General features: G+C 60.4%; 1 protein-coding gene across 7 annotated transcripts in view; it reads right to left on the reverse strand.

The window, feature by feature from the left end:
• Positions 1 to 396: 396 nt before the first annotated feature.
• CRTC1 (CREB regulated transcription coactivator 1) overlaps positions 397 to 12,788 on the reverse strand; it is a 78,231-nt gene continuing 65,839 nt past the window's right edge. For 3 of the 7 annotated variants that reach the window (XM_082706881.1, XM_082706884.1, XM_082706880.1), the window contains 5 exons: positions 11,165 to 11,269; positions 8,974 to 9,048; positions 8,062 to 8,148; positions 7,274 to 7,454; positions 397 to 6,001 (listed from right to left, as the gene is read on the reverse strand). In XM_082706881.1, the coding sequence (XP_082563007.1) occupies positions 5,790 to 6,001; positions 7,274 to 7,454; positions 8,062 to 8,148; positions 8,974 to 9,048; positions 11,165 to 11,269 (660 nt within the window). In that variant the 3' untranslated portion in view covers positions 397 to 5,789. The remainder of the gene's footprint in view (positions 6,002 to 7,273; positions 7,455 to 8,061; positions 8,149 to 8,973; positions 9,049 to 11,164; positions 11,270 to 12,788) is intronic. The other 4 variants (XM_082706885.1, XM_082706882.1, XM_082706886.1 and 1 more) reach the window with 2 other exon arrangements.

Consider the following 12,788-nt stretch of genomic DNA (forward strand, 5'->3'; position numbering starts at 1 on the left):
GTGCTGGGACAGGGACCCCCAAACCCAGGCCTGTGGCTGACTCCTTTCCTGACTGGTTAGGGCCCGACGACCCAACTAGGGGTGTCCAACCCTGACGGGGGAGGACACAGGCCTGCTGCGGCACCCCACCCACTTGAAGTCACGGGCTTCCATCTCCACCATGGAGTGCCTGCCCCAGGATGATGGGGTGGGGGTCCTTCCTCTTTCAGACATTAGCCCTGACTAGCTGGCTAGGGGTGGGGATGAGGCCCTCATGTCTGTGTGTCCATATTCATGTGTGTGTTTTGTGTGTGGGGGGGGTGCCTGTGTGTGGCTCCCAACCTGGCCTGTCTGACTGGGCCCAAGCTCTGTCCCTGGTGTGGGGGGGAAGAGCAGGAAAAAAGGGGAGGAGGCAGAGACGAAAACATTGGATTTTTATTATGTTTCATTACAAAGGATGCAAAGGTACAAAGACAAAAGCGTCCACGCCAGAAGGGATGGGCAGGGGCCGGCCGAGTGCGCCCTGAGCCGCCCGCCCCCACCCGCCGTGGGCACCCAACCCACGGCCCATGGGACATCCACAGCAGAGTGTACATGCTGGGGGCGGGGGAGAGCCAGCCTGCGGACAGAGGAACAGAGGCGGAGCAGAGCTCGGAGGGCGGTTTGCATATATCAGTGGGCCCGCCCGGCCCCCTGGGGGGCACTCTCCTAAAGTGGGGCACAGTGGGGCAGGTGGACCTTGGCTGCCAAAGCCCTCCTCTCAGGGCCTGGTGGCAAAGGCCACGGCTATGTCCACCTGTCCCGAGTGGGCAAGAGGTCAGAAGTGGTGGGCTAGGATGGGCTGGGCATTGACGGCCCCCGAGTTCCAGAACCCTGCTAAACGGGGGCGACGCCACTCCCCTACAAGTACTGCCTGTCAGTAGCATCCTGGGGACAGGATGTGGAGGGCTGGCCGAGAGACAGAAGGCAGAGGGAACTGTCTGGAGCCAGCAACGCTCTCATGTCTAGCCCCTATCCCTGACCCTGCCAGGGAGGAGCTGGAGGCCCTAAGACCCATGGGTCTGAGCCAGTGACAGGAGGGAAGCTGAGGCCTGGGTCACAAGGGTCTTTTTTTAGCATTACCCGTGGCCCACCCCAATACCTCTAAGAGTACTCCAGTGCTCAGGCCTGGGGGTTCAGGTCACCCCACCTCCCTCCTGGGGAGAGGCCACTTCGGAGAGAACGGGTCTGTGGCCAGTTGCCTGCGGCACAGGAAGGGTAATGAGAGGTGCCTGGGCCCCATCCAACCGGGAACCCTGGAGACCAAAGATCAAGAGAAACCAAGGACAGAGTCAGCTCCAGTCAGGCAGGGCCTGATGGGGGAATGATTCAGGAACCCCCAGGAGGTGGGGCAGCAACAGACCCCACAGCCTACTCACCCTAGGCAGGCCTCCAGCAGTGGGGGAAGCACACAGTACGCCCTTCCCCCTCCCCCCAACAGCTCTTCAAGCCAAGTGGGACTGGCTCTGATGGCCAGAGCTCCCTTTCCTGCAGTGGCACCTGCAGGAGCAATGGGCCAAGACCAGGGGTACAAGGTACCCTTGACCTTGCAGCTCCCACACTCTACCCCCACACTGAGAACCTCTGTGGTCTTTGACCTGGGGCTCCATCAGATCCCAGGGAAGGTGATGGGTGCTGCTGCTGCTTTGTCAGGACCGGGGCAGGGGGTGGAAGGCCTCCCAATACCAACAGGCCTTACCACACCCAGCCTGTACCCAGGAGTGGGGATGCCTTCTTTGGAAATGCAGAAAACCCAGAATCCAGCTGGGGGTGGGAGTCTGGAAGGATGTTTGGTTATGAACCAGCTCAGGGTTGGCTGAGATGTGGAGGTCTGGGGAGGGGGGAGCATTTCCACGTGTCCTCAGCTCCAATGAGGGCCCCTCTAAGGACAGTCCCTTACAGGGGCTCACCAGGTCCAGGATGCTGGATGGGGGTAGGCAACCCAGCTCCCCACAGCCCGGCCATTGGCTCCCATCCTGCCTGACCAGGCCACAGGTAGCACCTGGCACACAGCCCACAAACCAGACCGCCACCCCAAGACATCTGGATGGACGTGGAGCCTTCTCACCCTTCATGCGGGGGTCTCCTCGTGCTGGACACCCATCCTTGCCTGCCCCACTATGACACATGGGCCTCGCAACAGGGCCCACCCAGCGAGGCACTCTCTGGGGAGCTCAGCCACCCAAAGAAATCAGGCCAAAACACAGACATCAGAACCCCTTTTCCCAGCCCACCAAGCCCCAAAAGAGACAAGAAAAGACCTGCAAAGGCAGGACCCCTGCCCTCAAGGCACAAGCCCGGGGCAGGTAGGTGGCTCAGAAGCCCAAAGGGAGATCTGCATGGAGGTGTGTCTGGGGAAAGGGCCACAAACACACATGGATGCCCTTCCCTTAGGCCTAGCTGCTCCCAGGGAGTCCTCTGGAGTGCAGTGGCAGGGGAGACTGGACTTACGCCATTTAGGGCACCTTCCGCTCTGGTTTGTCCCCCAGAGGAGAGCATACACAGTTCTTGAATCTATCAGCTGGGGGCCCCTAAATTTTGTGGAAGGGTCAACCTGCCTCCTGAACTTTCCGCTGAGGGTCTCAGGGCTCCTTGCCCCAAGGGACTGGTACCCCCCAACCCTTCCTGCCCAGAAGAGCATTGGGAGGAAGCCGGGGGGTATGAGGAGAACAAGGAGGGGGTCACAGTACGTCCTGAAGAGCACTGCCTGTCTTCCCCCGGAAAGGACTCAGTGGGGATGGAGGTTGGCATGGATACCTGTCACAGGGAATATGGTCCCAACAAGACCCCTTCTCCTCCCCCACATGAGTCCTGGACACTGTGGGGGTGACTCTGATGGGTGTGTGTTGAGGGGACAGGGGCAGAAGCCCTCTTCTCTGGAGGACACAGAGGGGCTGATCCCAGGCTCTACTTTGACCCACAAGCCTCTCTGGGGGTAAACAACTCACTGTCCTGGGAGCTTGGGGGACAGAGGGTAAACTGAGGCAGGTGGGAACACACTGTTCAGCTTGTTCCCAGGGCAGAAGGTCACACAGCTGAAGGGACTAAAATCGAGAGCACTCGGCGGGGGTGGGGGTGGGGGGGTGTTACAGCAGCAGAGGGACAGACTGGCTTGGCCTCTGACTTCACGCGGGCTGAGCATCCAGGCCTGTCCCAAGCGCATGAGCGAGGACACAGGCGGCGGGTCTATGTACAATATTCAGGGGCCCCGGCCCACCCCTCTCGGCGCAGCTCGCCTGAAATCACAGTATTTCACATCACAAGTCAAAGGGCTGGTTCCCTTAGGCTGTCCTGTTTCAGGAAATCTTGGCAATTCAAGAATACTTAGTAGAGAAGCAATATTTACGAAATAAGCAAAATCCCCCGCTACGACCTCAGGAGGCCTGCCCAGGCCCAGGCAGGGGTGTGAACCCTTTTGAGGACACAGGGATGCCTGGCCACTGGCTCCTGGCTGGGACCCCCTCCCTCGGAAAACTGCACCTACGCCCCTCCTGGGCGAAAGTGGCCATGTAAATACAATGTCTCCCATGCCCCCCAAGCCAAGGGGCTGTCGGACACGGACCGCAGGGGTGGACGTCCACCCTCTCCTGCCCACCTGTGCTGAGAGCCAGGCGCCGAGCAGGTGGGAAGTACGGGCGGACAAGGCTCCCTCACGGGGGTCCCCAATGCCTTGTTTTGAAAATTGCATCCAGGAAGGTTGCTTGTAGTTTTATTAAGGCCATTTTTAAAAAAGTTCTACACACAAGTCTAATGGTAATCAAACTCTTCTATGTACATGTAGTTTTTTCTTTAAAAAAAAAAAAAAAAGAAGAAGAAGAAGAAAAAGTCTCACTCTTTGCTCCCAGCCCCTGCCTTGGTAAGAGGCTGGGCCCCCGACCTGGACAGACCAACCCTGCGTCCCCCAGCCCAGACGCGGGCAGCAGGGGTTAACTGACTGAGGACGGGGTCTTCTCACGCCTGGGGCTGCCCAGTTACTTGGCCAGATGCTAATGGCCTGGCCGAGGGAAGAAAGGGAGGGATATGACTAGGACGGAATCTGGCTCCTGCGAGGACAGAGCCGAGGGCTCAAAAGACCTAGAGACAGTGGCTGGGACACCACAGAGAAACGCACCGAGCAGAAGGTGCCAGCCCAGCCTGCAGGCCGCAGAGCCAGCCAGAGCTCAAGGTGCAGCTTTGGAGGGACTGAGACAGCAGTTCCGATCCCAGGGCAGCTGACAGAAAAGAAAGACAGCCCTGTCACCCCCTCCCAGGCCCAGGGACAGTCCCCAGTACGGTGGCTGTGCCCCGAGGGTCACCTCAGCCTCCCTGAAGGCTGCCCCTACAACACACACTGCTCTTGGCCTCCGGAGCCAGCCCTGATGGGAGGAGCCCTGACAGGGGTGGCTGGAAGGGAAGAATGTCAGCCAGTTCTCCGGGCTGAGCGGGGCGAGAGGGCAGCCTCATCCCTGGTAGGGGGGGTGGTGGTGAGGGGAGGCAGAGGGGCTGCTGCTGCCGCCAGCCTCAGAGTCTGGGCCTAGTCCTTCCTGAGGAGCGGCAGGCACCTTGAGGACGACCAGGCAGGGGTGGGCCTTCGAGGGACCCTTAATAAAAGCCGTGGCTCCTTCCTGGAAGTCTGTCATGTGGCTGGAGGGGAGGCACCCCGGCCACCTGGAGCTTCTGCCAGGGACCCCAGCAGGCCCCAGCTGCCCTCACTCAGCCTTAGCTCAAGTGGCCGGAGACTCAGCTCAGGCCCGGCAGGCCGCAGGCCGCGTCCGGTTAGCTTAAAAAATATGTAACATGGGATTTCCGGAATAAAAACATGCTCTCAGGAAAGTACTGGATTGAAGGAGTCAGCTACTCGTCTACAACCAAAGTGTAAATACAAACCGAAAGAAACAAACAAAAACACAACAAAACCCGCCCTGGCAGTCCCCACCCCACCCCGCTCTTTAAACAACAGTAACAGTGACCACGGTACAGAGAAGAAAAGATGAGAACAAGTTGAGAGATGAAAACAACCCCCAGAAACGCGCGCGGTCCCCACATGCACCCCCCAGCTGGCCCCTCCATCCCGGCCAGGGGCTTCATTTTTGGGGCAAAGGCGGCCGCAGAGGGACCTGGCTGGGGGTGGGCAAAGCGGGAGCGCGGGTCCCAGGAAGATTTAGCTGCTTGCCATGCTCTGTTCACACCTTTGATATTCTACCTCCGTGGGACGGAGCATAGCATTCTCTGAATGTGCTCAGAAATATAAAAGACAGCAGTCAAAATAGTGTTTATTTCACTTTGTGTCTGCCCCTCTCTCTGGCACCTTCTCCCTTTGGCAGGGTGGGGCTGGCTCGCTACCTAACCTCGGGCTGGGGGTGGCGGGCGGGTTGGGATGGGGGGACCAGGAACGAAGGAAGGCAGTGAGAGCTGGACAAACAGTCGGAAAATGCACCTCAGCCCACCGCCGCCGTGGACCACAGCGCCCCCTCCAGGCCGGCGGCCCTGACCAACACGTTTTCCGCATCTTACAGGGGGACGGCTCATGGCCCAGGGTGAGGGTCGAGAGAGCACGCGCAGGGAGGGTCCGCGGGGGGTGACACGCGGCCCGAGGGAGGTGGACAGCTGGGGGGTGGGACGGGCGGGTGGGCAGGGAGCGCTTGGCGGCATTGCAAGCTCAGAATCACAAGCTCGGCCGTTTGCGAAGGACGGAGCGCGGCCGTCCCTGGGCTCAGGGAGACGCCGTCGGGACCACTGACCGGCGGGGTGATGGAGCCGGGGGCTGGGCGGCGACGTGCCAGATGTGCAGCTCACAGACGGTCCATCCGGAAGGTGTCCTCGGTGGCCGGGTCGGCCAGGACCATGTCAGGGTCGTTGAGCATGTGCAGTCCGTCCAGGGTCAGGGGGTCAATCTTGAGTTCGTCCAGGGGGAACTGGTTGTCGGAGTCGAAGCTGACGTCACCGACCCCTGCCAGTGTGCTGGTCAGTTCTTTAGACAGGCTGGGAGGGGACTCTCCCGTCACTGGGGATGGGGTGGGGGGGGCACAGGACAAAAGTCTCAGCACAGCCCTGACTCTCTGTTCCACACCCTGTGCCTCCATAACCCCCTGTCAATGTTCAGGTAAGAGGGGCTTGGGCCACCCCAGGGTACTTACATGGGGGTTGGCCCTCTGGGGGTTACACTGGTGACAACTAGGGGGATTTTGTGTTGTCATGAGTGGGGAGCAGGGATACTGCTCAGCACCTCAGAATGCACGGTGAGCCCCACCACCCCCGGAGAAAGATCCAGCCCCACATACTGGCAGTGCCAAGGCTGCGAAGCCCTGGGTTGGGGCCTCTTCCACTCTGCCAGGCTCTGCCAGGATGTCGCCTTCACATGCATTCCTGACAAGTAGCCTGGGGTGTGTGTGAATTCCCACCCACTCCCCAAAGAGCCAGTCAACCCTGGGCTCTCTCCTTTACTTGCAGTGCCACCTTAGGCCTTAGTCTCCCAATCTGAGACATGGGTATGAAAATTCTAGTCTTTCTGGGCCACTGGGGCAATCACAGGGGCCTAAGCCTCCTCACGCATCGGAAGCTACTGTTCCCAGAGCACCTGCTGCGGACCGCTGCCTGCACCCCCAAGGTAGGCAGGAAGCACCATGGCGTGGGGTGGGGTTGGGGGGTGGCTCTGGCATGGACTCCTCCATCCTGGAGATGTCAGCTGGACCACCAGGGGGTGTCACTCTCAATCAGACAGTGCTGGCTTATAAGATAATGCTTCTTTCGGTAAAATCCAAAACCCACAGGGTAGGGCGGGGGCAGCAAAGGGTCTGGGTTCTCTGTTGCACGGAGCAGGGACCTGTTTACATATACTTCGCTCGGGCTGCTCGGGGATGCTCATTGCAGTGTCGGGGCGGTTGCAGGTATGTTGGCTGCATGGCAAGAGCCCTGCCGGGCAGGGCCCATCCCTGTTACCTGTGACCCTAGTACACTCAGCTAATGGGGCAGAGGGACCCGGGCAGAGGACACAGGGCGGGGTGAGTGACCGGCTCTGTCCTGTCCTTGCTCTGAGCACGGGAAGCCTGGTCCAGTGTGCAGTGTGTCCCCCAGGGCCCATTCCACACAGTCCAGCAACAGGTCAAGATCAGTGGGGTCTGACCCCCTTTGGCCTGGTCATGGCATGGCTCATCCTGCAGGGCAGGGACATCTCTCCTGGGGATGAGGCCCTTTGCAGCTGCCAGGCCCAATCGAGGCACTGTGCCCAAGAGTAGCCCTCCCCAGCCCCAGGATGCCACAGCCAGGGGCGCCTCACCTGTGAGGATGATGTTGGGGATGCTGCTGTGGCTGGGGTAGCCAAGCTGCTGCGTGTCCGGCAGGCTCCCATGGCTGCCCGTGAGGCCCATCATGGCCGCCTGCGAATAGTTGAGCGTCGAGCCCGGGCTGTACAGGCTGCTGGAGCTGATGGCATTCTCCATCATGTTGAACTGCTCCAGCTGGGGGGTGGAAGCACACAGGCATGAGGCCGGCCCTGCTGAGGCCCTGCCTGCTGCTGGCTGGTCCGTTCTGCAGCCGGCAGCCGCCGGGACCAGCTCCTCAGGGGGATGCCCAGTGCCTATGCCCAGAGGGTTTGTTGACTAGGAGACCGTATGGTCTAGGGTCTCCCCCTCCTCCATCTCTGACCCTTCCCGGGCCTGTCCACACACTGCCCCTTCAGGGCTTGCTGGATGGATGGATTGATGGAAGGATGGATGGGTGAGTGACCTGCTCCAGTAAGCGACCAACCCTTCTCATGCCCACATGCCCTTGACCCTGCTTCCACGCAAAGCCAGCTCCGCCTCCCGGGCAAACCCACATGCACGGCCCACGCTGAGGCGATGCTACAGCAGCTGCCTGTCCCTGTTTGCTGCCCTGCCCTCCCCCCTCCCTGCTGTTGGCCTCATCCTGTGGGCGTGGCACAAGCGCCCGGGGAGGCCAAGCCAAGCCACCCCCTCCAAGGCCTGGAGACAGGAGGGAGCCTTAGGAGCGAAGCTCACGCCCGAGGGGCGGGCGGGGTCCGGGTGAGCGTCTGCTGTGGGCGCTGTGACCCGGGCACCCGCTCACCTGGTGGGACAGAGCATTGGCCTGCCTGGCCGCCATCTGCTGCTCATAGTACGAGTCCCCAAACACGCTGCCCAAGGTGGAGGAGTGCTGCAGACAGAAGAAAGGCCTGCTGTCATCATGGTCCCCAAAACCAGGTCGGGGGCTGCCGGGATGGGGGGCCTCCCACAGGCTGCTTGTGCCCATAGGGAAGCCCCTGGAACCTCCTGGAGGGCACTCAGGAAAAAGGAGGTTGAGCAACTTTCACACGCCTCCTGGGAGAGAGCCCACACCTTCCAGGAAGGAGAGGTGCCCCCCATCTCAGGATGCCTCTTTCCACCGCCTGCTCCTGGAGGGCCTCTCTACCCCAAGAGCCAAGGCACCATCCCCATCTCCTCTGCTTGAGCCCAAGTACGGGTGACCCTGTTGCCATCGGATAGAGGACAGGGGGCCCACAGGGATCAGGAAACCCCCCCAACAAGTTCCAGAGGAAAACACGTGGGGGGCCAAGGAGGGAGGTGTTTTGAATTTCAGGATGGGCAGTGCACTTGGTGACCCTTGTCAGGCCCCCAGGGAGACATGGGACATGATGGCAGGCCAGATACACGTGGACAGGACGGGTGTACGGAGCCAGATGCTGGCTGAGCGAGCACAGGACAGTTACACGGAAAGCCCCCTGCCCGGCTATCTCCCCCTGACTGCTGCCTGGGGGACCCCAGGGCCCATAGGTGGGCAGGGAGCCCACCTCCTGCTCTTCCAAGGCCAGCCGGGGGCCAGGTCTGCTGTTGGGAGAAGAGCGGGGGACTGGGGACCCTCACAGGCAGTAGAGACAACAGGACAGGAGCTGGGAGGCCCTGCCTACTCCCATGATGCCAGAGAGATTGCAGGATAGAGCCTGGTGGAATGTGCAAGGAAGGAGGGACAGTGTGGCCAGACCTCACCCGCGGCACCAGGCCTCAGGAAACACATCCGCAGCCCAGACCCAACTCTGCTTCCTCCTTGGTGAGTGAGCTGAGAGCAGAAAGAAAAACAGCCCATGTGGCAAAAAAGCCCACTTTGCCCTAAATACAGCCAGCTTCAGGTTTGGAAAAGGGAGCTGCAAGGTTGTGGCTGGGTTTCCCCATAAAGGAGGACTGCTTCCTGTCCTGGGTTATCTGTGTCTATGGGTTATCTCTGTGTATCTCCACGGCCTTGGCCTCAAAGGGGCGGTCACAAGCAGGGCACCCAGGCTAAGGTTTCTTTTGTGAAGTTGCCATTAGACTTTGCCAGAAGGGTCCACTCAGAATGGAAGGGAGGAACACAGTACTGAAGGCCAGCTGCCTAAGGGCCAGGGTATGGTCAGACAGATAGAACGTGTACCTGAGAGGCTGGGGAGGTTGTGGATGGGAGGTCCTGGCCTATAGGGCCACTGAATGCAACCTAGAGCCCCAGCTGCAGTGCAAAGCCAGGCCTGGCCTCCACCCAGCACAGTCTGCCCCCCAGCGAGCCTCTGGGCCATCTTAAGCCCAGGTCTGGTTGAGTCCGGACAACCTGAAAGCCCTCACAGCCTCTTAAGCGGCCCACCTCCCTCGCCAGCACCCAGTGAATGGATGGACAGACTGACAGACACACAGACGTGGGCTTGACGAGATGACAACACACTTCCTGCCTAGGATAGACAAACCCACTTTGGTCTACGCAAACCTCTCCCAAGAGATCGGCTCCACCCTTAAATTCCTGTCCTGCTTCCTATGTAAAAAGGGACATGAGTCAAGGTCCAGCCCCAGGAACAGGTGGCACCTGCTCCTTCCCCTGCCTGGACTTGCTTCTCCCTTCCCTCAGCATCCTGTGACACCATGTGACCCGACAAGACACTTTTCGGGAGCCACAGAGCTGAGAGCCCACATGGATGGGTCTAGAGCTGGCAGACACCAGGCTGACCTCTGGCTTCTCTGAGCTCACTAATACCCTGCCCACCTGGCTGTGGAGCAAGAAGCTGTACACCGATGGTCCCAGCAGGACCCCTCCTATGGCAGATTGGACCATGAGGGCAGCCTTCCTGAACAGGACACCCACAATCTCAACACAGGGCCCAATCTGGGTGTATTTCTGGGAACTGGGGATATGGGGACAGAAGGGCACGTGCCCTGGAGCCCGACATTGTTCTTGCATGGTCCTGCCTGGTAGGACAGCTCCTCTCCCTTCTTTAGCAGGGAAGGAAAGTCCTATTGCCCTCTGGGCCAAGAATGAGGCTTCAGAGCCTCGGGCACTGCCCTATGGCAGCAGCTCTTGGGAGTCTCTCAGCTTGGTGACATTTTGCAGATGGAGTGGCAGGGTCCTGAGGAGGCTCTGCAGCATGGAAATTTCGAGCCCAGATGAAGTTCTGTGGGCATCTCTTCTCCTCTGGTGGAATGTTCCAGATGGAATTCGGCCACGGGTTGAGAGCGGCACCAAGGCAAATTCTGAGGAACCCAGGGGGGGTATGTGTGCATGTACGTGCATCAGAAACGGGTCCAATGGTGTTGGGCGGAAAGCCAAGTCTGATGATGTGGTCAAGCCCTTCCACTGCCTGAGAAAGCCTCAGTCTCCTCATCTGTTGAGACGGGGACAGAAGGCCCTGAGAGGCTGCACTACCACTCAGAAAAGCTTCCTGTGAGGACCCGCCTTCCAGCGAGGCAGACAGGAGAACCTGAGTCGGGGCCCCACCCACAGGCCAGCTGTCACCTCAGCTACTCCCCTCAAAGTGGGAGGAGAACACCCCCCACCACTGAGAGCCTCGTGTGGGCAGGTGCGGGGGGCAGGGACACGGGTGCACGGGTGCAGGAGCTGTGGGACACATGCTCTGAGCCACACATGGAGGTGTCCCTGCCTGCCAGGCAAGGGACCAGGGTGGGGCCAATACTGAGATCACTAATGCGAGTGAGGAGCCTGCCACCTCTAGGCGAGGGTCTCCGCAGAGGCCACAGAGACACAGAGGGAATGTGGCAGCTCCTGGGCTGGGCCAGGGGAGGCGTGCAGGGCCTTCTGCTCCCGGCCCCACCCGACTGGACGAGATGGGATGGAATGAGGCGCGCGCAGCACAGAAGGCAGGGGATCGATGCTGGGCTGGAGTGCAGGCCGCTGGGAGAGGGGAGGCGGCGTCCCTTACTTGCGGGGAGCTCCCCGGGGAGAAGCCTTGATTGGAGACAGGCGAGGTGGGAGACTGGTTGGCCGGGGAGCCGGCGCTAGCGCGGTACTGCTGCAGGGCCGGCGCCTGTGACGACAGACAGGTCAGGACGCGCGAGGGGCCCCAGGCCTGGTGTCCTAGGATTGGCTGCTCCCCACTGGCCACCCCCACCAAAGACCCCCCCCTCTACCTGGCAGGGGAGCACCTGCCAGAAGTGTGGGTCCCTGAACCCAGTCAGCCTGGCACCTTTTGGGGCTCCAGGGGTGTGGTGTCAAGAGAATCCAGCTTCCTGGAATCACACTGGAGGGCTGTGGGAGGGGCACGGTGGGCTCCAGAGCACCCACATGAACGCAACCTACACCCACATATTTGTGCACACTGCCACACGTGTGTACAAACACACCCACACTCAGCAGGGCACAGGAGGCCCAGGGCAGGGCAGGGAGGTGCTGCCTTGCCTGCCGACTCCGGGCAGCACCCTCAGCTCTCTGAGCTCCAGCCCTGGGCACGGGCACGTCCTGCCCACCTTGAGGGCTGGTGGAACCGACAGCAAAGGCCATCTGGGGCACACTGCAGGACAGCCAGCACTGGGCAGTCTCGGTCAGCAGCGTCACTGGAGACAAGCCTGATGAGTGTGCTGTCCTGAGACCTCCACGGGGTAGCAACCTCCTCACCTAAAGGAGTGGGGGTGGTGTAGGGGGTGGCTTGGCTTCTCCCCAGGGACAGGATGGGCGGCATTGGGAACCTGGATTTAGGCCCTGCTCTGTTCCCAGTCTAGCCAGGACATGCTGTGTGCCTTTGGACAGGCTGCCTGACTTCTCCGGGCCTGTTGTTCACTGAGACCCAGAGGACCAGCCCAGGGCCCCATAAGCACTCGGTCTCCTTTTCCTCAGTGGCCCGTTCCAAGTAGTCTGGGACAGGGGTGGAGCATGAGGGGAGGGGCGGCACGGGGGCTCAGTTAACAGGGATCAGTGCTGGAAGCACTAGCATGGTCACTTGGCAATGACTGGCCCGGGCCTTTTCAGGGTTGAAAAGAGGAAAATGTCCAGAGGGACATTCTCCTTATTTGGCTGAGTCAGCACAAACCCAAGGAAGTGGCCACCAGAGCCCCTCCCCCAAGGAAGTCAGGAAGTCCCTGGTGAAGGTGCCTGGGTGCAGATGTGCTGGCCTGCAAGACTGGGGTGGTGATATCTGTGCCCCTGGCCCAGACACCCATGCCTCCCTTGTCTGCCCAGCTTAGAAGTGAGGCACCACTCAGGGAATGAGGTGCCCCCAGGTAGGCTCCACCATCAGGACTGCTCCCATACCAGCTGTGTGTCTGACAAAGGAAAGGCTTGCACACTTTCCTGGCCGGGGACCCCTAGGGTCTGCCCTATGAGGAGTCAGAGCAGCTTGGAAACAGGTCTCCATTCAACCAGGCTGCCCAACTCAGGGGGGTCTAGTCTTTGCAGAGCACAAGATAGTCTGAAGACATTTATCTTGGGGTTGACAGCCAATGGCCTGAGTGGAGAGGGCTTGCTGTACCCCAAACGTGGTCCCTATTCCTTGGATATGGCCAAAGATCAGCCCCTTGACACCAGGGCAAAAGCCAGAACAAGAAGCTTTG

This window comes from Mustela nivalis (assembly GCF_964662115.1).
Source record: "Mustela nivalis genome assembly, chromosome: 1".
Lineage (NCBI taxonomy): Eukaryota > Metazoa > Chordata > Mammalia > Carnivora > Mustelidae > Mustela > Mustela nivalis.